Source organism: Sebastes fasciatus, chromosome 16 (assembly GCF_043250625.1).
Source record: "Sebastes fasciatus isolate fSebFas1 chromosome 16, fSebFas1.pri, whole genome shotgun sequence".
NCBI classification, from domain to species: domain Eukaryota; kingdom Metazoa; phylum Chordata; class Actinopteri; order Perciformes; family Sebastidae; genus Sebastes; species Sebastes fasciatus.
Window position 1 is genome coordinate 19,314,415 of NC_133810.1, and position 21,687 is coordinate 19,336,101.

The following is a 21,687-nucleotide window of genomic DNA, read 5'->3' on the forward strand; positions in this document are numbered from 1 at the left end:
GATCTGGCTATCCATCTTATCTCCTTTGAAAAACCAGCTACAGGTAGCAAACGTTCTGCAATAACATGAAATCTCTCATCTTGAATTATACTTTCTGTATCTTACTTTTATCTGACAGCATGTACTGGAGCTCCTATGACACGAGTGCTACACTCGCTTCAACACCCATACATAACCAGCTTCATGAAATGGACATTATTCTGCCAGATAAACGTCAGGCAATGAAGATACTGTACAGCAGCAGAGGGCATTTCTCATTTCATCATTACAGTAATCACATATACAGTGTTAGAGTTGCTTTTATTCACCCGAGTGAGCTGATTTGTTACAGTGGAGGTTTTTCTTAAACAGATTAGCCTGCTGTCAAACATTAGCCGAGGTAACTGCGATCTGCAATGGAAATTAGAGATACAAATGTGAAAAAATGCCTCACAATTTTAGCATTGGCAAACATTTGAATTTAATTTCAAAGCTTGGGGAAGCATCGCTGGAAATTAAGCAAAAAATGTCTGAGCACAGTAATAACAAGCGTGGGGGTGGATGTGTGGCCCTGCTGAAATTCAAATTTTATACTGACCCAGGTGAAGTTTGCAGGACTATTTGCTGAGATTGGGCTTTTTTGCATATATTCTCAGTGCACTAGCTGCAAACTTTACGGCATGTCAGTGTTGTATTCTAATCAAAGTTTCTCATTTCTTACAAGACATGAAAAATAAATAAGTTTTATATCAGTATGGAATTATGAGGATAGAAGTTAGCTACTTAAACCAAGAGAGTGGGAGAGAGTGACACAGAAATAAAAAAAAAAAACTACCAGGGCTGTCAAAGTTAATGCGATAATGACGCGTTAACGCAAATTCATTTTAACGCCATTCATTTTTTAAACGCATTAACACAAACAATTTTTCAGATGTCGTAGCGGGCTCAGTTTTAAAGCTATAGGATCCTTGCATCATATGAAACTAGAAAAATCAAAGGGATCCATTGGTACCAACCATGTCATATTAGCTTGTCGCAAAGGAGGCTAAATAATACTCCAAATCTACGCTAAATTTTGGCAAGGAAAAACTGGCATGGCCATTTTCAAAGGGGTCCCTTGACCTCTGACCTCAAGATATGTAGATGAAAATGGGTTCTATGGGTACCCACGAGTCTCCCCTTTACAGACATGCCCACTTTATGATAATCACATGCAGTTTGGGGCAAGTCATATTCAAGTCAGCACACTGACACACTGACAGCTGTTGTTGCCTGTTGGGCTTGAGTTTGCCATGTTATGATTTGAGCATATTTTTTATGCCAAATGCAGTACCTGTGAGGGTTTCTGGACAATATTTATCATTGTTTTGTGTTGTTAATTGATTTCCAATAATAAATATATACAGACATTTGCATAAAACAGCATATTTGTCCACTTGATAAGAGTATTAAATACTGGACAAATCTTCCTTTAAGGAACATTTTGGAACATATAAAAAAGTGATTAATTTGCATTTAATCACAATTAACTATGGATAATCATGCGATTAATCGCGATTAAATATTTTAATCGAAAGACAGCCCTAAAATATACACAACAAAAGAAGACTTTTAGGATACAAGGTGTACAAGTTACACAATTTTATTGTTTCTTTGATTGCACCATACAAGCTTGACGTCGAAGATAAAAATGTCTCTCATTTTACAAGTGAGCATCGCAGCAATGTTAAATATCCAATTACAAAACATCTTTCTCCCTATAGAAAATGTAAAAAAAAAAAATATTTATAAACACACATCTCTAAAATTGTACTGAAAATATTGCAGAAGAGTAACACAGAGCCGGATTATTTGGCAGCGACTGTCTAACTTGATCCACTGGGAGTGACAGATGATGCGTTTGGCACTGTCATTGGTCCACAACAGGTCGCAGTGAGGCTCCTGCCAGGTGGCAGAGGGAGACGTACATTGCATTGTGACAAATAAACAACCCTACAGTATTCCAAAGGAGGAGACAGCGAGATGAAGGAGGACCCCACTGTGCCTTATTCCACCCCATTATGCCTGCACATGCCCATTCTTTTGTCCTGTGTCTGCATAGGAGCTCATGCAAACTGTCTCATAAGTGATCAAAAATAATGTCATTGGTAAGTAAACAATATTGTGTGTTTAGGGTTTGTGATTTGGACAAGAAAACATGTGTTTTCCCACATGTTACACAAAGTGGAAAGCATCAACATCAAGTGAATACATGCGATGATAGTCATCAATTCCCTGGAAAAATACATATACATTGCAATCGATTGCTTTGGAATTTCTTTCCCACAAAGAGTGTTTACAGTACTGCAGCATCCAAAAATAAAACCATTACATTCAAGCATTTCCATTGCTGTGCTTTGGGAGTGATAGCAACATTACCATTTTCGTCTTTCTCGCCTTCGGAGTTCTCCATTCCATTAACCCACTGGCTGAGGCTAAATATTAGGGGTCCGACATTGTTCAGTGTGGCTCTATTTGAACCGCTGGGATGCGTGAAGGTGGGTGGGCATCTGTGCGTCAGCGTGTGCGGATTACCTGACAGTAGGTGTTGTCGTTAGACGCAAGTGGCTAGGCTTGGTGGGGAGACTGGGCTTGTTGGGGAGAGCAGGCTTGATGCCGCGAGAGGTGGTCTGTGTGGGGGTTGTAGTGCTTTCAGCGCTGAAGGTTTTCATCAGCTGAGCCACCCGGCCACGCCCTGCGCTGGTTGGTGCGCTCCCTGATGACCCAGCCTCCTCCGAGGCAGCCCTCCGAGACGCTTCTGATCCAACGATATCTGAAAAAAGAGAGGGTCAGATTTCCTTAAGAGCTGTAACATATGGGTGACAACCACACAGAGGGGTGATTAATTTTGATTCTTTACCAGCTGTGACAGCGATGCTGGTATTGTTTTCACATTGTGAGTCTGTGTGTGTCATCATGGCAAATTGTGCTCCTGGACACACCTACTGTAGCAGGAACTACCACAGAGGTGGTTTTGAGTACTTTGCCAGATGTTTATATTTCTGTTAGTCTGTCTGTGGACAGATGTTGTCACCGTGATAGCATCACAACTGTGCAAGATGGAGTTACGAAACTTTACAGCTGTGTAGTTGAAATCAAAATGAAGGCAGAGGTTCAAGAGAGGGGGTAGGAAGTGGGAAACGGGGCATTGGCCCTCCCCCTTTACGCCCCTGGTTCGATTTGGCGTTGCAGCTGGTGTGAGCCCATCACAAGATGGTCTCTAGTTATTTTTGGGTTAGTATTTCAAAAAACTACAACAAATCTAAAAATTATTTGGAATTTGGAGCGTATATTTAGAATTTTGCTGACAATTAAACTTCATTTAAAGCTTTTTTCCGTAAACTGAATTTGCAGTTGTTGTTTTTTTAAAGAGGTCATATTATGTTTATTTTCAGGTGCATACTTGTATTTTAGGTTTCTACTAGAAACTATTTACATGCTTTAATGTTCAAAAAACTCTACTTTCTCATACCCTCTGTCTGAAACACTCTGTTTGAGCTCCTGCCTTTGTTTGAGGACGTGCCAAACTAGACGCTAGGCAGGTGTTATGCAAATGTGTTACTTGGTGACATCACCACGTTACAGAAGAAAAGGCGGGACTTCAATCAAGCCGTTTCAGGGTGTTCAGGAGCAGTGTTTCTGTGGGGGACAGTAACTCCCTTTGGCCTGGACTTTGGGCTTTATAACTTTGCAGACCTTTCACATGAACAAAAAACTATATAACATAATAGAGGAAAGGGAAAAAGCACAAAAGCATATTAGGTCCTCTTTAAACCTGCAGTAGGCAGTATATTTTGGCATCATTTGGAAAAAAATCCATAATAACCTTTAAGCATATTGCATTCAAGTGCTCTGAGAGAAAACTAGACTTTTGCACCTCCTCATGGCTCTGTTTTCAGCCTTTAATAAATCTAGCCTATGACAGGAGACTTTGGCCAATCACAAGTCATTTCAGAGCGTTCCCATTGAGCATTCCTATTGGCTGTTGCTTGGTATTTCCTCAACTGGTCTCAACATGGCTGCCGGCTCACAAATTTTTTACAAGATGTTTCTGAAAACATTTGAGGCGAGAAATAGGCATCACAGTAACAGAATATTGATTCATATTTGATCAGCACTGCCTAGTTTGACCGTTTGATCGGAGTTCGCGAGTGATTGACAGCTGCTCAGAGACGGCAGGCTCCAGCTCGGCTCTGATTGGTTGTTTTCCTCCGGTCTGTGAAATCTTGCAGATGCCATTAGGAGCACCGGAGGACACAGAGGCACATGAGTTTTTTCAGATTACCTGTCTCATGCACTACTGTCAGGATATATTGACCGTTTTATAAAAATAACTTTTTTTAATCAGATTTGTTCCAATTCTACCTACCTCTGCTTTAAGTGCTACACTCTGCATCTGCCATAAAATCCTGAAATAAACATTTTCTAAAATTCCTTAGAGGGATTTTAGTAGATAATCATTGCTTAATTTGCATTTTCTCCTTTTTTCCTCTTTATTGTGTAGGCTTGTTATAGGACAATTTTCTGGGCTGTGTCTCAAGGGGACCTTGTTTACTGTAAACTACAGCGGTCAGTGTCTCATTGCAGCTGGAAATGCAACACCTTTTGGGAGCATGAGAACATAAAATCCAGGTGAAAATCAGTTTAAACCCATAAACAATTAGATTCACACATTCAACACATGTATGCTATTGTAGCAAAAGCAGGAATCCAGTCTTGCCACACTACCTGATAATTTCCTCTCTCCAAATACGGCGACTACATTTTTTCCCTCACTCTTTTCTACCTGCTTTATTCTCCTTTTCATTCGCCTCCCTTTATCCCACTCTGGCTGAGCAGAGGTCATCCTCGGTGGAAGTGTAGGGACACAGCTGGGTGTAGTTGGTGTGTGTGTGCTGAGGTACTGTGTTTGGAAGAGGGTGTAATTGAGGGAGGAATGGAGGGAACAGGAGTAACGGAGGGGAGGGAGGGCCACAGGGACGGCAATGGAGAGCAGACAGACGCTGCTCAGACACCAGAAGGCTTGAGGAGCCACATATTTTTAGCGTCATCCCCGGGGGGACAGAGATATGTGAGAGCGTCCGCGTGCACGGCTGCAGACGCACACAAGCTTGCACACACACACAGACACACACACACACACACACACACACACACACACACACACACACACACACACACAAAATAAAGTGAAAATGTGCACAAGCGTACACACAGTTTCTAACCGTTGAATTTCAAAAGACACACGCACGTTCTCATGTTACACTCAGGTCCGTGCATGCTCACACACACATAAACATGCACAGCCCTCCTGCTCATGGATTCAGTCACGCATGCAGCCATCTCTGACTAACACCACGACACACACACACACACACACACACACACGCACACACACACACACACACACACACACACACACACACACACACACAGAGAGGTGGGGTACAGCCAAAACCACACAGGCACTCCCGGGGCCGGGGAGCCTTTAAAGCTCTTGATGTCTTGCAGGCATGAGAGTGGGAGACCTAAAGTTGCCTTTAAGCTTGTGTTATTGTTTATTGTTGTTTGCTCTCTCTCTCTCTCTCTCCCCTCCCCCCCCCCCCCCCCCCCCTCCTCCCTGTGGCTCTAACACCTCCCTCCACCTTCCTCTTCATCTTCCTCTCCCCCTGTCTTGCCCTGCCTTCCTCTGCCCCCTGACCCGCAGTTCCTGTGTTAATGTCCTCTCGCCGCGCTGCGTGGGCTTGCCTCTGATTGTCTCGTTGTGTTGTGTGGTCACCACGGAAACCTTGGATAGGCTCCAGCAATTGAGGCTGACACACATTCAGGCACGCACCGAGCACACACGGATACGCACATACACACCCGTGGTCGGAGAGTTTTTTGAGCTCAGAGCCTCGGTGCAGGTCTGAGTGGAATGCTTAATAGAGAGACGGCAAGATAGAAAGAGAAAGAGAGGGTTACTGGGCTGTTGTAAAGAAATAATATACATATTTTGAGAGTATTTCTTGAACCAAAACGCTAATACCCTCCCACAGGTAACCTGACTAACCTGTCGTAACACACCTAAAAAAAAAAATGATCAAACCCCAAGCCTTTCTGCCTGAAACTCTCCCCAGCAGCTGCACTCTCAGCCCCGTCAGCAGAAACAGTCATTAAAGCTACCTGCGAAAACACCTATTAAAATGAAAGAGAATCTCTGCATTAAATCACTCGTCCAGATTGATTAATCTCCCATTTGAGCTTTCCGAACGCCACTCCTCACATCTCCGTCCAGCTCGTAAATGTACAGGGAGGACAAAGAGGAGGGGGCGGGAAGCGGTGTCACTGACCAGGCTAGCACAAAAATTAAAGACCAATCTATCTCTTTAAAGACCTCCACGTCGCTGGCAGAAAGAGAGGGGAGGGGGGGGGGGGGGTCGAGGGTGGGGGTGGAGGATGAGGAGGCGGGGGGCAGTAGTGGGGCAGAGGGCAGAATTCCCGAGCAGCATGTCTGTGGACTGAAGGGCAGGGAGGAGATGTGGTGTGTGTGTGAAGCGAGGGGGGGTGGCCCTCCCGTGTGGGGGCTGGGGCCCCTGTCACTTATCAGCTCTGGCTGAGCGTCGCCCAGGGCTAGAGTCGGGAAGCAGCGCTGGAATGTGTGTCCTTCCCTCTGAAGGTGAAGAGAGAGGAGAGGAAAGCCGACCGACAGACAGAGAGGGGTTTATAAACACGAACACACGCGTATGAACGCATACCGCCAGCTGCTGGAGATTGATACACTTTCATGCTTCATATATGCTAAAATCACATGACGCATACACACCTTCACACACTTACACGCTCCCCCTATTATCTGAAATGTTACCTATAATATGCCCCTTCACTTTCGTTTTTATGCAGATGACACATTGCTTTAAACATAGCATTGGGTTATCAGTTTGCCTCATAATTTTCAGCTTTTCTTTTACAGATTTTAAAGGAAAAATACTTTTTTTGAAGGAGTAGATTGGTTTAAACACATTTTCACCCAGATTTTATACACTTTTGGACCAAAACAGTTATGTTTCCTGCTGAGGGAGGACACTGATCATTGCCGTTTGCAGAAAAATAGGTCCTCTTGTGACATTGACAGCACAGTAAATGCTTCAGGTAATAGACACTGAAGAGAACAATGGTGAGAAAGAGGGATTAGTAATTAGAAAATAATTTGCACTACATATATAAACACTGGTTCTGCTAAAATGGCATTGTTTTAAAATGTTTTCCACTGTTATTATTTTTTACTATTTTATTATAATAATGATAATAATAATAATGATAATAGTAATAATAATAATAATAGGGCTGTCAAAGTTAATTTAATAATAACTTGTTAAGGCAAATTTGTTTTAAAGCCACTAATTTCTTTAACGCATTAATGCAATCGATCTTTCAGAGGTTGTAGTGGGCTCATATGGGTATCATGTGAAGCTAGACCTAAGGAAACCATTGGTACCAACCATGTCATTCTAGCTTGTTGCGAAGGAGGTTTAATAACGCTCCAAAGTTTCTTGACCTCTGCCCTCAAGATATGTGAATGAAAATGGGTTCTATGGGTACCCACGAGTCTCCCCTTTACAGACATGCCCACTTTATGATAATCACATGCAGTTTGGGGCAAGTCATAGTCAAGTCAGCACACTGACACACTGACACACTGACAGCTGTTGTTGCCTGGACTTGAGTTTGCCATGTTGTGATTTGAGCATATTTTTTATGCTAAATGCAGTGCCTGTGAGGGTTTCTGGGCAATGTGTGTCATTGTTTTGTGTTGTTAATTGATTTCCAATAATAAATATATACATACATTTGCATAAAGTGGCATATGTGCCCACTTCCATGTTGATAAGAGTATCAAATACTTGACAAATTTCCCCTTAAGGTACATTTTGAACAGATAAAAAATGTGTGATTAATTTGTGATTAATCTGGATTGATGGACAATCATGCGATTAATCATGATTAAATATTTTAATTGATTGACAGTCCTAAATAATAATAATAATAATAATAATAATAATAATAATAATTTTAAAAGTAAATCATTTTTAAGATAAGATATCTTGAATCCTGTATTTCAGACAAAATAAAGTAAATCACTGCAGATAAAAATTAAAACCTTATTCCATCCCCTAACCTTCAAAAACCGTCTTAACTCTTTCCTGACATTTGACAGCTATATCTCGACAATATTCCCAACTTTGTTATTCTGTCCTCTCTTGTTTAATTAAAGCATTACTCGTTTTTGTTATGGTATTCGATCTCACTTGAATTCTCAAGTGTTGTTCTCTGGAGGTCCGACTAAGTTTAGTCCAGCTCCAGTGGGCACTTGTACAAATGAGTGTCACCAAAGCAGATTATTAAGTGCATCTTCTCCGACCGCTGTGTGGGCCACAGTCTCTGCTCACAGGATGCAGGAATCCTTGTCATTACCCACATTCAAAAGAAAACAGCTGAGGCATGAGCCTTATCCTAATCGGCCTCCTCCTCCCCTTTGGAACGATCTTCCTGCCATTGTCAAGGACAGACACTCTGTCAGTATTTTTTTGTCCACATTCGAGACACATTTATTCAGCACTGTGTTCAGCCCACCTCAACTCCCACCACACCAGCTGTTCCTTTCCCTTTCTTTTCCCTTTTTTCCTTCATTTGTATGTTATTCGCTGCCCGGGCATTGCCCACTGGTCTCATATCCAGCCACCAAACACGCCTGTGCAACCATGATTCATTGGAATTGTATCTTATGGTTTCTTCTTTCTGTCCAGGTTTTAGTCAATAGTGTTCTGTGAAACTGTTCCTGATCCAGTTGATAAAATGCACTGAGCTCGCTGCACAAATTCACTATTTGCTTATGATATTCTATGTTCAGTCAATAATGTCAAACGCGATTTCATAAGTACTTCCAGGATTCTGCCTCTTGGTGACAATATTAAGAGCTTGTTAGCTCTCTTGTGTCTGGCTTTTGGAGAGATTTGCCAGTCCTCCAAAATCTACAATAAACTGCCAGGAACATTCAAAATAAACAAGACACTAAAGAGAGGGAGAACAAATAAGTTTTAGGATTGTTATCTCCCCCCATTCAGCTGTCTTTAAGAAATGCTAGAAAACATGGAAGCTGTCGTGGTGTGTTTTTCTGAGGGAAATGATCTACTGACAGAATTTGACTCGGTTAATTTAAAATTACAATCCATCTTATTCAGTGTTCAAAGGAATAAGAAAAAATGTTCTTGCAGCTGGACCAGTGATGCTATATATATTTAATTTTGTTCGTTTTTTTTATTATTTATGAGCCATGTAAAATGACCGTTTTGACTCTTAATCTGAGTGATGCCTTTCAACTCTGCCACAAAATATCCAAATACTGAAAAAGTTTTTAAGCTTTTCTGAAAAAACTCAACTACAATAACCTCCAGGAAGAATTGCCATGTGAATGTGCTGTAGGATGAACATTTTTCCAGCAGAGGGACCTTATGGAGATCAGGTTTTCTTTCCAACTGGACTTTTTCCCTCTACAGTCTCACTGTTTTCCACTGGATGGTGCTAACTTCACCCTACCCATTTTTTCAAAATAACTGGGTCACTGTATGTTGAATGAGTGTTTGGTCAATTCATGAAATTGGGTGCTGTGTTCAGACAGGAAGTCTGGGAATCACAACAATAATTCAAACAAGAAGTAATCTGCACAACATACTGTAAGACTTATAGTGACAATAATTTTCAAGATATCTGTTATGAAGAAAAAGATCCCTACTATCTACACAATGAGCATCTGCATGGACAAAGGCAGAGATATGCAAGTAACACAGACCACATAGCAGACACAGTTTAGATGTAGTGCCTGTAAGGGGTGCAGTTAATTGGTTCGTTTTGCCACCGCTTTCCCATCACGCCTTCGTGCATGACAAAGTTACCTGTTTTTACTGGTTTAATGACGACAAAGGCTGCCAAATAGCACAGACAACAGTGTCAGGCCAACAAAAACTCTCATATGCCTCTTTTCACATGCCCGAAACAATGTGCAATCCACTAAAATATATGACGAAAAGAGAAAAAAAGTAGCGTTACTAAGATATTTGATTTCCGTAAAATGATCTGATGATCCACCATTTAATATAAAGTGAATGCAGGGTTTGTTATTCTGTGATTTGGAATATAGGGTGCATACTAATTATGCAGAATAACTCAATAGTTTTAGTTTAATTGAGTTAAATATTGCCATTTACTAGAAAACATGTCTGTTAGAGACCATGAAGTTGCTCATTTCTGCCCACATTGAATCACAGATCCTGTATTGCTCTGGAGGACCAGTGGTCCATCTTATATGAGTCTGTCCTCTAGCACCAGACTTGATCTGGCTATATGACCATGCACCTCAACCAAGCTAGAGTGTTTATAGACAATTTAACTGCTAACATGCGCCCTTGACAATAGAGAAGGTACCAAACGAGCAGGTGTGTGGGGGCGATGCAATACCATGACACAAATCCCAGTCACAGAAGCTTTTTTTCCCCTCTAGGCTGGCCTCTTTTTACACTGCCAGTCCATAAAGATTCCAGCGGGCTGAGGCACTATTTGGCGAGCACATTAGGTTTGGAGGAATAAATCCTTCTTCAGTGCTGCAGCGCTGAGAAACCTATCTAGTATGAACTTTGTTCAGACTGGTTCTGCTCGGCTCTCCGCATCTATTATTGCTCACAGAGAAGAAGCAGTGGCTCGGTGGCTTGTGGTGACTGTCGTGTAAGCTAGTTGCAATATTGTGGATTCAGTTTTCAACCCATGTCTGTGTCCAGTCTTTTCTCCATTGTGTAACATCTAACTTAACAGAAGTTACAGAGTAAGATTCATGGATATCACAATTTCAGGGATGTCTTTTTTAGCTGTGTTTATCCATGACACCAGCCATGTTGCGGTTTGTGTATTTCTCTTAATTGCTTGAAACATATGAGCTCATTTCAAGGTACCCTTATACAACAGTTTGTTTGATATCTTACAAAAAGTTATTCCTCATTTTTCGTGCATTCTCCTATGAAAGTCCGGCAACACATGTCAATTTCCTTTTGTTAAATGCATAAATTTTTTTCAAAATAAACTTCCATCTACACAGGAAACAACTTGGTTAAAAAATAACAACGCTTGAAATACTTGGTTAGGTTTAGGCAATAAAACTGCTTAGTTAGGTTATGAAAAAGATTAAGGTTTGCGTTAAAATAACTAGGAAATTGGCATAACTTAAGTCAACGGGTGCGTTCCAAATCGCATACTTTTTCTTTTTACTTTTAGTATGTACTGCAGCTGCCCTTACAAAGTGTGTACTGTTGTATGCAGTACGCATACAATTGGGGCATACTACTGTACTTCATCATAACATTGCATCTTGAACTTTGACGCTCTTGGTCATATATATAGAGGATTGTGGGTCAGAATAACTAGAAAAGCATGCTGGCTTGCATACTGCAAAATGCGACTCGATGTAGTAGGACATCCTGGTATTTCTGACACACTGCATTTGACATACCATGTATTGGGACATACTAAATTTTTTTCTGGCATACTAAATAGTATGGTAGTATGGGTATTGGAACGCACTGAACGTCTGGATTAAATTAACTACCTAAATGACGATACTTAAGTACAGAAGTTACGTGACAAATAAATCAACTTTGACTTCTGGTTTCACACGGGGTGCAAACACCGGTCTCTTGGGAGAAAGTCTGGTGTTTTTTGACCCACCCATCCACCCTGACCTCGTCGCTGTGCGGCATTTGTTGCTATTTATACTTCCTGGTTCACAATTACGTGGATTAAATACGAATTGATTTCATGGGATATATATAGGAATTACAGTGCATTTCTTTTCAGAGGTATATGAATGGTGTATGATAACAGCCTGCTCATTTAATGCACATAGGAAGGTGGTCATTCTGTCTTTTGACATCAGACCGATCATGCTCACCTCTCCCACCCTGTGATTCCTGGGGCTTCTGAGGTCCCTGTGAGTGCAGGCCACCTCTGATTCTTTCAGAGTCTATTTTGACAGTGCTGCTGGGGGAAGGGGACGGCGCGGTGGCGGTGGCCAGCCTCAGATTTGCGAGGCCGGGCCTCGTGTTGACAGAGCCTGGTGCTGCATTTGCAGAAGCTGGCCTCACATTGACAGGGCTAGCTCTCACGGGAGGCCTGGAGCAGATGGAGGGCTGGGGAACCGACTTCTCCTCGGTCGCGCTGGCTGACTTCAACTCGTGCTGCAGAGGGAAGAGTTACAAAAAGAGGACAGAGGAGCGCGATCAGTGTTGACAGCTAATTCACATACAGTGGAATTACTGTCATGTTTGATTAAATCATTGGATAAATGATTCACCAAATTACAGTTCTCCAACGCGGCGTAATGAAACACACAGAACTATGACCGCTGATTAAGAGTTTAAGGATGTGTGTGGAGAGAAAATTATGAGGTGACTTGGAAATCAAGCAGCCTCGCTAATCTTCCTCCCTGATCTTACGCCTTCTTAATCAACAATCTCACTCTCCCCTCCTCTCTCGGGTAGACTCCTTGCCTCTCTAAATCAACTGGAGAAAACCTGCAGCGGGGCTAGCAACAGCCACTAATACATCTGCAGCACCAAACCAGCCCCTTCCTGTTTCCAGAAATCACTCTACCTACAAACAAAACATTCAACAGAATAATGAATCTTGTAAAGGGGAGGCTGTCAGACCGGCCAAACCTCCTAAAGGTGTGGATGCTCGTTGCCACATCAGCATGGGCTGCCCAGAGATGTGTTGGGGCCTGTAATGTAGAGAGTCTGGTTATAAATATAACAAGTGAGGGAGAGACGTCTTTCCTTCTGTGGCAAAGAGGAGGGAAAAAACAGAGAACAGAGGAGAGCTCACGCGCCCAAACCTCAAGAGACTCTCCCACAATCCCATCCATCTGCGACTGACGCATTCTCTATCTCTGGCGTTTTAATTCCCTGATCAAGTTCATCAACCATCTGTTCTAGGGCAGTCCAGAAATCCTGCCTTGCCTCTGTGATTCAGCTGTTCTCACGGCGCGTGTCACCTGCACACACACACATTTGCGTGCACGTAAACACGGAAAGAGAAGATAAAGCGAGGGGAGGGATGGAGAGCATATACTCCCCAGACAACCCAAGGCTGGAGCGATGATGGAGCCAGTGGGAGGACAGTTCGGTTCAGCTGTTCCCCGGAGAGAGAGCTGCGAGGGTGCGGCGGCTCAGACGAGCGGGAGAATGCTGGGAGAAAGATGATCCGCAGAGAGGCTGGGAGTGAGGGGACAGCTGGCCTAACCACCATTTCCTGTTGCTCACGGAGGGTGGGAGTGCCATGAAAAGACACGTAGGCACACTAAGGCCACGTTTCAAGGAGTGGAAGAGTGGATTGTTAATCACACCTTGCCTCACCTATGTGAGACTGTGTTTTAAAATCAGAGCAGATGACACTGGACACATAAACTGTTCTTTGCTTTTATAAACCATCTAGAATGCATACGAAGAGCAGTAAAATGTTTGGATTGCAGCAACTTTAAAGAAAAAGCTGAATTCACAATACCTTTTCTGCTGCTGGAAGTGATGAATGCTCACTCACTGACACCTGTGGGTTTAACAAAGACATTACATGAGCGTTACAGGCCATGATGCAACCCCAGAGCACAGAGCTCAATTATAGCAGGCAGTAGTTCCCACTCACCGGCAGAGGGAGTAACGCGCTCGTCTCCTCAAGCTTCCCCTGTTGGGAGAGACATGTTAGATGATACTAGAGGCGACACGTCATCCTCCTTAACTTTGAGTCAGTTCAGTACTTGAATGAGCGGGGAAGAACAGAGCAAGAGTTATACGATTTAATCATATATTGCAAATGATAAGTAGGCTGATGTGTGCAGTGGGTGCAGTGATGTGACTGCAGGAAGATCACTGGGATGCTCAAGTTTCCAGTGAGTGAGCAGCAGCGTGCCGTTTTAGCTCAAAGGAACCGTCGTGGTCAGGCCAGATGAGACCCCGGCTCGCTCTGGCTCAGTGTGTGCACGGTTGCCATGACAACACAGCAAATCTCTTTTTAAGAGAGCGTGAAAAAAGGAGCTCGCCCTCCTCCACCACCCCTACCTCTTCCAACTCCAAAATCAACAGCTCACACACCGCCAAATGCACACACACAATATCACCAACCAGGAAATTATGCACAGTGAGTGCTTATTTTGACACAAAATAGAGTCTCAAATTAATAAGTCCATATTATTTTTTAATGGGGAGGATTGACTTTCAGCAGCTCTGCTCAGAAGCCTAATTAATAGTTTTGAATTGAGGGGATGAGACAAAAAGGACTTTGGTATTGGTGAATCTCAATCTTTTTATATCTATTTTATTTTCAGTATGTTTATATCTTTACATTCATATACAGAGTGGTAAAATAGTTCAACCAAATAATGTTTTTTTTCTTTATTAGGATGTTTTGTTTGATCGAATAATAAGGAGGCCAGAAGTCATTTCACATGAACTGAAACTGAAAAGTGGGTATGAAATCATCATTTTTCCCAGCTTGAGAATCATAATGACATAAAGACATCATGGCTGTGTTTCTCAGGGCCACAGACAGACAAACACACCTTTAAATTCAGTGAAATTCCAGGTTGTGCTTTAGTAGAAAGGATCTCTCTCTCGGTTCTTACAGGTTCTGTGGTGTTTCTGCTTTTGAAGATGGTTTGATGTCTGCAAAACAAAATCAAGTCATATCTCTTATCTTTAAAAATGCCATATCAAGATTAATTTACAGCAAAAACCCCTGACAACCCACTGATAGCACTGATAACAACACTGAAACATGATGTTCCCTGCCTATAATCAAACAAATAACACTGTCTGTGTTATATTATTACAAAAGTATATTACTGTGCGTTGTTCTGGAGACTCGGCGTCTTCTTTTCTCCAAATCCTGAGCAGATGAATTTTGAGCTCAGCTCATCCACCTCCCCGATCACAATGACTGCCACATCTCCGTCCCGGCCGAGCAGCCAGCTCACATTCTTGCTGTTGGCTGAAGGAAACACACAAACACACACAAAAAAGAGTTAGTTGGCTATTGAAACACTGAGCATGGAAATCTTTATAAATGTCAATATTATGGCTGTCAAAGTTAATGTGATAACTCGTCAACACAAATTTGTTTTAACGCCACTAATTTCTTTAACTTGCGATTTTTAGGTTGCAACGGGCTCATTTTCAAGCTAGAGTGAAGACACTGGCATCATATGAAACTAGAAAACCTAAGGAATCCATTGGTACCAACCATGTCATACCAGCTTGTGTGAAGTGAAGGACATTAAATATCGCTCCAAACTTAAGCTAAATTTTGGCGAGGAAAAACTGTCATGGCCATTTTTAAAGGGGTCCCCTGACCTCACGATATGTGAATGAAAATGGGTTCTATCCACGAGTCTCCCCTTTACAGACATGCCAACTTTATGATAATCACACGCAGTGTGAGGCAAGTCGAAGTCAAGTCAGCACACTGACAGCTGTTGTTGCCTGTTGGGCTTGTGTTTGCCATGTTATGATTTGATCATATATTTTTTTATGCTAAATGCAGTACCTGTGAGGGTTTCTGGACAATATTTGTCCTTGCTTTGTGTTGTTAATTGATTTCCAATAATAAATATATACATACATTTGCATAAAGCAAGCAGATTTGCCCACTCCCATGTTGATAAGAGTATTAACTACTTGACAAATCTCCCTTTATGGTACATTCTGAACAGATAAAAAACATGCGATTAATTTGCGATTAATCGCAATTAACTATGGACAATCATGCGATTAATCACGATGAAATATTTTAATCGATTGACAGCCCTAGTAAATATGCAAAGATCCTTTACTCAAAGAAAGATTGAAGAAACAAAAAAGTGAAACCACAATATTTTTAAAGGAAAGAAAATCCAGCCATTATCAGGTCATTAAATGGGTTGTTATCAGTCGCTATAAGCTCCATAGATGTGGGTAAGTAGGGTCCTGCTACACCCAATAGTAGCTTTTGTCATCTATTCACATGGTCGATCACCGAAAGAAGGAATAAAAGAAGACGACAGCGACCTCTAGCGACCATAGTAATTATGACAGGCGCAAAAGCGGAAGTGAGGCGCTGTAGTATAGACAGCAGGAAATGCCATATGGGGTGGAGGTCGGGGGTGATGATGGGACACAAAACACAAGGTTGTGACACCAACAACGTGTAGTTGTCTTTGTGTTCACAAGCGTTAAGTTTCACTTTCACTTTTGAAACGTCGGTATCTTAGCCAAAACACGACCTTTACAAAATGGTTTTGTTGCCTAAACCTTAAAGAAGCCTTTCTGTTTGTGTTCAAAACATATTGACCCACATCTATAATGCTTATAGCGAGCGATAACACACAATGGCCTGATAACAGTAATGTGTGCTTTTCAGTCATTGCTCAGTTTGATCAAAATGTTTACAAAAGCATTGCTACTTTATCTGACCTTTTCAGGATTTTGAAACCCCAGTCATGATTTATCTTGAAATACTACAGATGAATATTCCAGATCTCTCAGATAATCAGTCGCAGCTCTCATCACCAGGGGATTTGATAAACTGAGGCTGCTGTTTTAGTTTCTAGACAGACAGCAGCAACAGCTGGTGGGCTCCAAGCAGCAGACCACAAATACATGAGACAGGATCTTCATATAATATAGATGATTTAAGCAGAGTTGACAGGGGACAGACCCTGCCCTCGCTTATGTATAAATATACTTGTGAGGACCTTCAATTTACTGTTTTCATTCCTTATAATCTGAACTAATTCTGACGTGAAACCAACTTTTAAAAACCCAATTGCTAACCCTAAAATATCAATACATGAGATCTGGTGTTACTTATTGTGTATCTTTGTGAGGACATTGAGTCACGATAGGGCACACACACTATCACTACATGCAGTTACTGCTTTGTGACTAATGTTTGGGAGAGAAGTTACTTAATAGAGACAAACCAGCTGACGTCGGTGACGAGGGTGAGAGCTTGTTGGGTTGAGAACAGGATAACATACTTTCACAGTGAACTGGTTTTGCCAGCCTGCCCTGTGGATTGCGTCGTCGCAGGGCACATGACTGTGACGATGATCATTATGACAACACATACCTAGGTAAACAAGTTATAGGGCCAATCTGACAGCTACAACAACAACACCTTTGGTCAGATGCAGTTGAGATGAATCCTGAGTAAAGGGATATTTAGAGGATTAATGTGTTGGCATATGTCCTACTGTAATAGACAGTGTTAAAACACAATTTCAAATGTACTTTTCCCTTTTCTTAAAGCTGAAGTTTGTAACTTTGAGCAAATATGATAAAAAAAAAGAAGTTGTTTTATAAAACGGTCACTATCTCCTGACAGTAGTGCATGAGACAAGTAATCTGAATAAAATCATGTTCCTCTGCCTCCTCCTAGTGCTCCTAAAGGCATCTGCAAGATTTCACAGCGCTGAAGGAAGACAACCAATCAGAGCTGAGCAGTCTCTACAGCAGCGGTCAATCACTGCCCGTGAAACTCGCAAACTCCGATCAAACTGTCAAACTAGGCAGCGCTGATCAAATATGAATTAATATTCTGTTACTGTAATGCCTATTTCTTGCCACAAATGTTTTCAGAATCATCTTTTAGTGTACTGTTTCGCTGTAAAATTAGAAAGTTTGCTCCGGCTGGTGGGCGGTGCCTGGTATTTCCTCAACTGATCTCAACATGGCTGCCGGGTCACAAACATTCTCATTTTACAGCTAAACAATACACTACAAGATGTTTCTGAAAACATTTGAGTTGAGAAATAGGCATTACAGTAACAGAATATTGATTCATATTTGATCATCGCTACCGAGTTTGATTGGAGTTCGTGGGCTTCACGAGCAGTGATTGACAGTTGCCCAGAAACTTGCAAATGCAGCTTTAAAAACAAAGACAAGGTAACTTATCTGAAAAAAAATGTAGTTACAGAAACTCTACATTGAACCATGTCTCTGCCTCATTTGAATGTCACCAGTTTGCAACATGAACACGTGCACAGAAACACACCAGCACATAGAGTCATGAGTCAGAGTACATAAACACAAATTACCAGAGAGCCAACCACAGCAAAAAGTCCCATGATCGAAGAAAGGCTACAGGCAGAAACTGTTAACATCAGCCGGCTTCATTCTGTGCATACAGTATGAGCTCTCCCACAAGGCCATGCAGATCATATCCAAACTCTCTCTTTGTTTTTCAACACACATACATTTCCTGCGCGTTTCCTGTTTCTCTCCCTGCTAATTGTTCGAAGGATCGAGTCTTGACTCACTTCCTATTTTTACACAGAAACACGAACTATCCACCATTTCCTCTCAGCGCTGTGTGACCATGTGATCTCAGCCTTCAGCCTCCATCCAGCCTCCTATAAGGAAGGACAGCTGCGTTGGGCATTAAGAGATAGAAAGAGCACTGTTCTCTCACTCTGCACCACAGTTGATAGGAAGTGCTTTGTTATTAGCCAAGACAAGACGGATCACATTACTATGTCAATCAGAGTTAATGCACTGTGATGGTAATTAGCTTTAAGTCATATTCGAGTGTGTTTTCAGCATTTACTTCCAAACCTTTTGTAGATTGCTTTGTCATCTACAGTAAGAATATAAAAATAGAACAATTTGTTTTGTTGGAGTAATTACACCACACGTGTGTCACACTAGTACTTGCTACCACTAAAGAGAAAATGCAGACAGGCAAGATTCTGCACTATGTGTCAAACCGGTTTGAGGACAGACTTGTTGCCTCCTGAGTTTCTGGTTGTTTTGTTTTGTTTTGTTTGATTGCAGCGTTTATACTGTTTACTCCGACTGTCACTTTTGTGAAGAAGCCAGTTCCTGATAAACCCATTTACCGTTCACGCTGCCTGTGCATGTACTCCCTCGCGGACATTTGTTTCTCGTCATCTCTGTCCATCTATCTAGTTTCTATCAAGTGCGACACCTCTGACCCAGTGAATGTTCTTCTAGGCTGACGTTGAGTGGTGTGACTGGGAACAAAATGATCTAAGCGAGAGCCCGAGAGCAAAATATGTGCGTGTGAACGCGTAAGCACACTGCCACATGCTTTGCATTCGCCGTGATGTAAATATCTATCACGATAGCAATCAATACAACCTCTTACAGTAACATCTACTTTACTTTGCTTGTGTAAATGTTAACATCATCTGCGAGTGCGATGTCAACATGAATTCACCGACATCATTAATCTGCTGTAATTGTTTAGGACTTCAGTTATAAATAGAACTACGTGTTGGTGAAGTACAAATGCTCTTTGGTTTCTGTCTGTATATCATGCTGCGTTACAGGCGCGTTAATGTGGAGCAGCTGGTGTTTTTTAGCTTGAGTTTGTGTTCCGGGAAACTTTAAACTTGCCAAATGGACTTCAGGTAGACGCCGTGCCCGGCTGTTGAGGTGACAGGGAACAGCGACAGTACATCCAGCAATATAAGATGTTTGTCACAACCAATGCACATGTGCTTCTGCAGTGTTTTGTAAATCTCTGTCAGTTAATTCATCCTTAAAAGGGGGACAGATGGGTTTCTGTCAAAAGATTTGTTTAAAAGTGTGATGGTCAGTATGCTTGAAAAACTTGTAGCTGCACCCTTTTGCGGTAGATAAACAGGAAGTTCACAAAGGTGAGGTGGTAGTGGTGTTGATGCGTTACCTTTTTTTGGCTTTGTCCGCTTGCACTCAGCGTCCACCTCTTCTCTCTCCACTTTCTCCTCCCGTTCTTTCCAGCGCCGCACCTGCTCCTGCCGCATTTTCAGGAACAGAGTCTTCTTCTGGTCGTCATTGAGAGCGTTCAGCACATCAGGGTCGATGAACATGTCCTGTAAAATCTGCTGCAGCATGTTGGCGGCTGGGTCAACCTGGTGCCACCTGGCCGAGCTGTCGGAGGTAGGGGGCGCTGCCGTTTGTCCAGCAGCTTCTTGAGGTGGACACAGCGTTGGTTTATAGTCTCATGTCATCAGAAGCAGACTTTTTCACAGCTTCCTTATCCTAAAATCACTCTCATTTACCCACAGGAACTCTTCTTCATGAATCACGGCGCATGCTCATCCTCATACACGCTTGTGTACATAAAGTACAATCTCACACACTCACACACATAATCCTGTTCCCTTCCTGTGTTGTGCTGACAGTTTCCCCACCTCGCTAAGATGTCAGCTTCCTTTGTCGTTGTAGGTAATCATTGGGACAATCTACAAGAAAAAGAAAACAGTTGATCATTTGGAGGATTATGTTGTGTATGTGCCTAACATACATACATACATACATACATACATGTTTCTCAATGTCCTATTTATTTCTTGATTCCACCTTTGTCGCTTTCAGAAACTTTCGTCATTCCTTTGGAAAGTCTCTTTCAGTCAGCTATCTTGTCCCTCCCTTCATGAATACGGAAGAGCCCAAACCCTGTTTCTAAACTGACAGAGAGGCTGTAGCCCAGAATGGGAGGAGATTCCAAAGGAATGGGACTGTTTCTGTCATCAGTGACCCACCTTCCCTCCTCCTCCCCTTCCCCACCACACATCCCTTCCCAAACCCATGTTCCTTTCTCCCCTTAACTCCCACGAGATAGCGGCTCCATTTTAACAATGTCAGGATCTGGTTGTAAGACAAAAAAAACAACAACAATGGGGTCATAGCCCAGGACAGCATGAGCCGGTTTCTCTAACAAGGGGATTGCAATGGACTCCTCCAATCACAGTGGGTAGTTAAACAATGGCTACCACATAGGCAGCACTTGGAGGGAAAGAAAGCTTGTCTCAGACTGAGAACTATCACAGTGGTGGAATACAGATGTGCCTACTAAACACGTTGAAGGGTGCAGAGAAGGAAACCCGGGGAAAAGGGAAAGCAAGTAAGTGGTACAAAACAAGAGGGAGTTGTAAGAGAAGGTTAGAATTAGCTGGAGTACTCACAGTGGGATGTAGACAGCCGCTCCACACCAGTGTAAGCTAACTAAGCTGAGAGAGTCAGAGCGCCTGTGGGTCCTCCTCGTCTTTGTGTGTGTATGACTGGCTGATGACATCACAGCATTCCATAATCTCCCTCCCTCTCTCTCTCTCTGTCTCTCTCTCTCTCTCTGACACTCACACACTTCATTTAAAAAAAGGGGAAGAGAGCAATTCAGGAAGTTGACCTCACCCATTAAAGAAGTTGTAAAAAAAAAAGAAGGGGGTGGAAAATCCTTAACCTAAACTTTCAAGCTCCTTTTGCCATCACTGCTCGTCCACCCACTTTTAAACATATTTTTTTAAGTCTGTGAATTGATTGAAATGTTTAATCGCGATTAATCACATGATTGTCCGTAGCTAATTGCAATTAAGGTCCTACCTAACGTCGTATCTTAAAGGGAGATTTGTCAAGTATTTAATACTCTTATCAACATGGGAGTGGGCAAATATGCTTGCTTTATGCAAATGTTTGTATATATTTATTATTGGAACTCAATTGACAACACAAAACAATGACAAATATTTTCCAGAAACCCTCACAGGTACTGCATTTATTATAAAAAAAATATTCTCAAATCATAACATTGCAAACTGAAGCCCAACAGGCA

At 42.1% G+C, this 21,687-nt stretch overlaps 1 protein-coding gene across 6 annotated transcripts; it reads right to left on the bottom strand.

Annotated features, from left to right (window-relative positions):
- Window positions 1-1,605: 1,605 nt before the first annotated feature.
- LOC141752475 (uncharacterized) lies at window positions 1,606-21,163 on the bottom strand. Of its 6 annotated transcripts, none has more exons than XM_074610468.1 (9): window positions 21,044-21,163; window positions 20,270-20,320; window positions 19,783-20,043; window positions 14,937-15,081; window positions 14,654-14,756; window positions 13,741-13,779; window positions 13,603-13,644; window positions 11,993-12,278; window positions 1,606-2,791 (listed from the first exon to the last, which is right to left on the bottom strand). In XM_074610468.1, the coding sequence occupies exons 3-9, from the start codon at window positions 19,967-19,969 to the stop codon at window positions 2,550-2,552; spliced, it is 1,044 nt and encodes a 347-aa protein (XP_074466569.1). In that variant the 5' UTR covers window positions 19,970-20,043; window positions 20,270-20,320; window positions 21,044-21,163; the 3' UTR covers window positions 1,606-2,549. The 6 variants fall into 6 exon arrangements, with proteins under 6 accessions (XP_074466569.1, XP_074466565.1, XP_074466567.1 ...); XM_074610464.1 differs by having other exon boundaries at window positions 19,783-20,046; XM_074610466.1 differs by having other exon boundaries at window positions 20,223-20,320.
- Window positions 21,164-21,687: the final 524 nt, after the last annotated feature.

Excerpts from the sequence above, each read along its gene's own strand:
- LOC141752475 (XM_074610468.1), bottom strand. The coding sequence starts at position 19,969 with ATGCTGCAGCAGATTTTACAGGACATGTTCATCGACCCTGATGTGCTG. Across the intron at positions 13,780-14,653 it reads GAATTTCACTGAATTTAAAG|GGGAAGCTTGAGGAGACGAG; the intron begins GTGTGTTTGTCT and ends CTCTCCCAACAG. Across the intron at positions 12,279-13,602 it reads CACTTCCAGCAGCAGAAAAG|CACGAGTTGAAGTCAGCCAG; the intron begins GTATTGTGAATT and ends TTCCCTCTGCAG.